This window comes from Vicia villosa, linkage group LG6, assembly GCF_029867415.1.
Source record: "Vicia villosa cultivar HV-30 ecotype Madison, WI linkage group LG6, Vvil1.0, whole genome shotgun sequence".
NCBI classification, from domain to species: Eukaryota; Viridiplantae; Streptophyta; class Magnoliopsida; order Fabales; family Fabaceae; genus Vicia; species Vicia villosa.
Window position 1 is genome coordinate 153,220,500 of NC_081185.1, and position 1,887 is coordinate 153,222,386.

The 1,887-nt window shown below is 32.3% G+C and overlaps 1 protein-coding gene across 1 annotated transcript; it reads left to right on the forward strand.

Annotated features, from left to right (window-relative positions):
• The first annotated feature begins 237 nt into the window (after nucleotides 1-237).
• On the forward strand, nucleotides 238-1,658 carry LOC131612823 (large ribosomal subunit protein eL22z). Its single transcript, XM_058884574.1, has 3 exons — nucleotides 238-358; nucleotides 684-935; nucleotides 1,322-1,658. The coding sequence occupies exons 2-3, from the start codon at nucleotides 706-708 to the stop codon at nucleotides 1,464-1,466; spliced, it is 375 nt and encodes a 124-aa protein (XP_058740557.1). The 5' UTR covers nucleotides 238-358; nucleotides 684-705; the 3' UTR covers nucleotides 1,467-1,658.
• The last annotated feature ends 229 nt before the right edge of the window (nucleotides 1,659-1,887 follow it).

The window sequence follows — 1,887 nt, forward strand, 5'->3', positions numbered from 1 at the left end:
AATTGAATCGATTCTATTTAGTGGGAGTGACTTTTGCTATAATTTGATTTAGTTCAATTTGGTTTGTTTATTAAACTAAAGCATGAACAATCCTAGTTGCACATATAAATTTTATTGGTACGAAATATGTGTCACTTTTTCTCTTATGAAATATGTTTTATTTTATAAAAAAAAAAAAGGCGTGTATATAGAAAAGAGAAGTGCTAAGAGTAAAATATAAATATAACCATATAAATAACTAGGTGAGCCCAATATATGACCCGATATCAAACCCACCATATAGATAACAAATACAAACCCTAAATATCTATCTAAGCTGCTCTCATCTCCGTTCGCAGTCTTCGCCGCCGGTTGAACGGTAGCCCTCTTTCTCTTCTCTGTTTAGAGTAGCATCTAATTCTCAACGAGAACAGTGTTTTTGCTCAGTTTTATAATAATTTTTTTACGAATTTCTTGTCATACTTCATATTTGAATCTGCTAGTTGAATAATATTAGATTATTCGACTGAAATTTGAATCTGCTTTGTAAGATTAGATTTATGGACCGAAATTTGAATCCCACGTTGAATTTCAATTGATTTTAGTTAAATTTATATGAACCCTACATTGTGATAATTTTTTGATAGTACGAGAAATGAGAAGAGTATGAATGTTAATATTTTGTTTTGGATGTTATGATTCAGATTTGCAAAAAGAGAAGGAAAAATGAGTCGGGCTAGTGCAGCTGGTGCCAAGGGAAAGAAGAAGGGTGCAACCTTCACCATTGACTGTGCTAAGCCAGTTGAAGACAAGATCATGGACATTGCTTCCCTTGAGAAGTTTCTTCAAGAGAGGATCAAGGTCGGTGGCAAAGCCGGCGCTCTTGGTGATTCTGTCACTGTTACCAGGGAGAAATCCAAGATCACTGTTACCTCTGACAGTAATTTCTCCAAACGGTAATTTCTTTTCCAACCGTGATTTTATGTTGCGTTTGTTTATATATTAAACTCTTGCATTTATTTAATGTTGAATCATTGTTGAACTATGTTCTGCTTTGATTTTATAAGCTACCATTGATCTGTGGCTAGTTTAGATAATCAAGTAGGTTGAAGTAATTGAGTTTATTGGATCATTGCTTTGTTAGATTACATTTTGGAATGCTTTAGGCTTGTTATAGTCTATTGCACTAATCTTTTCTCCTGGCGATTGGTTACCTCCTTGTAATTGATTTTTTTTCTGTTGTGTTAGCAAAACTAATTCATTGAAGGATATCTGGTTGGCCAAATGAGTGCTTTCTTGAATTTACCTCGCAATTATATGTTTTATATCTCATTTGTTGCAGATACTTGAAATACTTGACAAAGAAGTACTTGAAGAAGCATAATGTCAGGGATTGGCTGCGAGTGATTGCTTCAAACAAAGACAGGAATATCTATGAGTTGAGATATTTCAACATTGCTGAAAACGAAGGAGAGGAAGAGGATTGATTGTATGGTTAATTTATTTCTGAGAGCTGTATTTTCTTTTGACAATTACAAGTATTGTATGAGATATAATGCACTGTTTAGACTTTGTGCAATTTAACAGTTTTGATTATTTAATGGTTGTGTCACTCTTTAAGAATTCAGAATGGTTGTGTCACTCTTTAAGAATTAAGAATGCAGTTTTCATTTTATTCAGTTGTTTTCATCTTTAATACAGATGCTGTGCAATTGAAATTATTTTACTCAATTAGCTATCTTTATTTTTCACATGTTGATTTAGAATAATTTTATGATGTTAGGAGCAACATCTTTCTGCTAATTTCATATACATGGAATTTCTTTTGTTTTTATGTGAGGAGCTAGTTTTTCTGTATATTCATATTGTGATTGGATAAGCTGTCTATAGTTACATTTTAAAAATTTA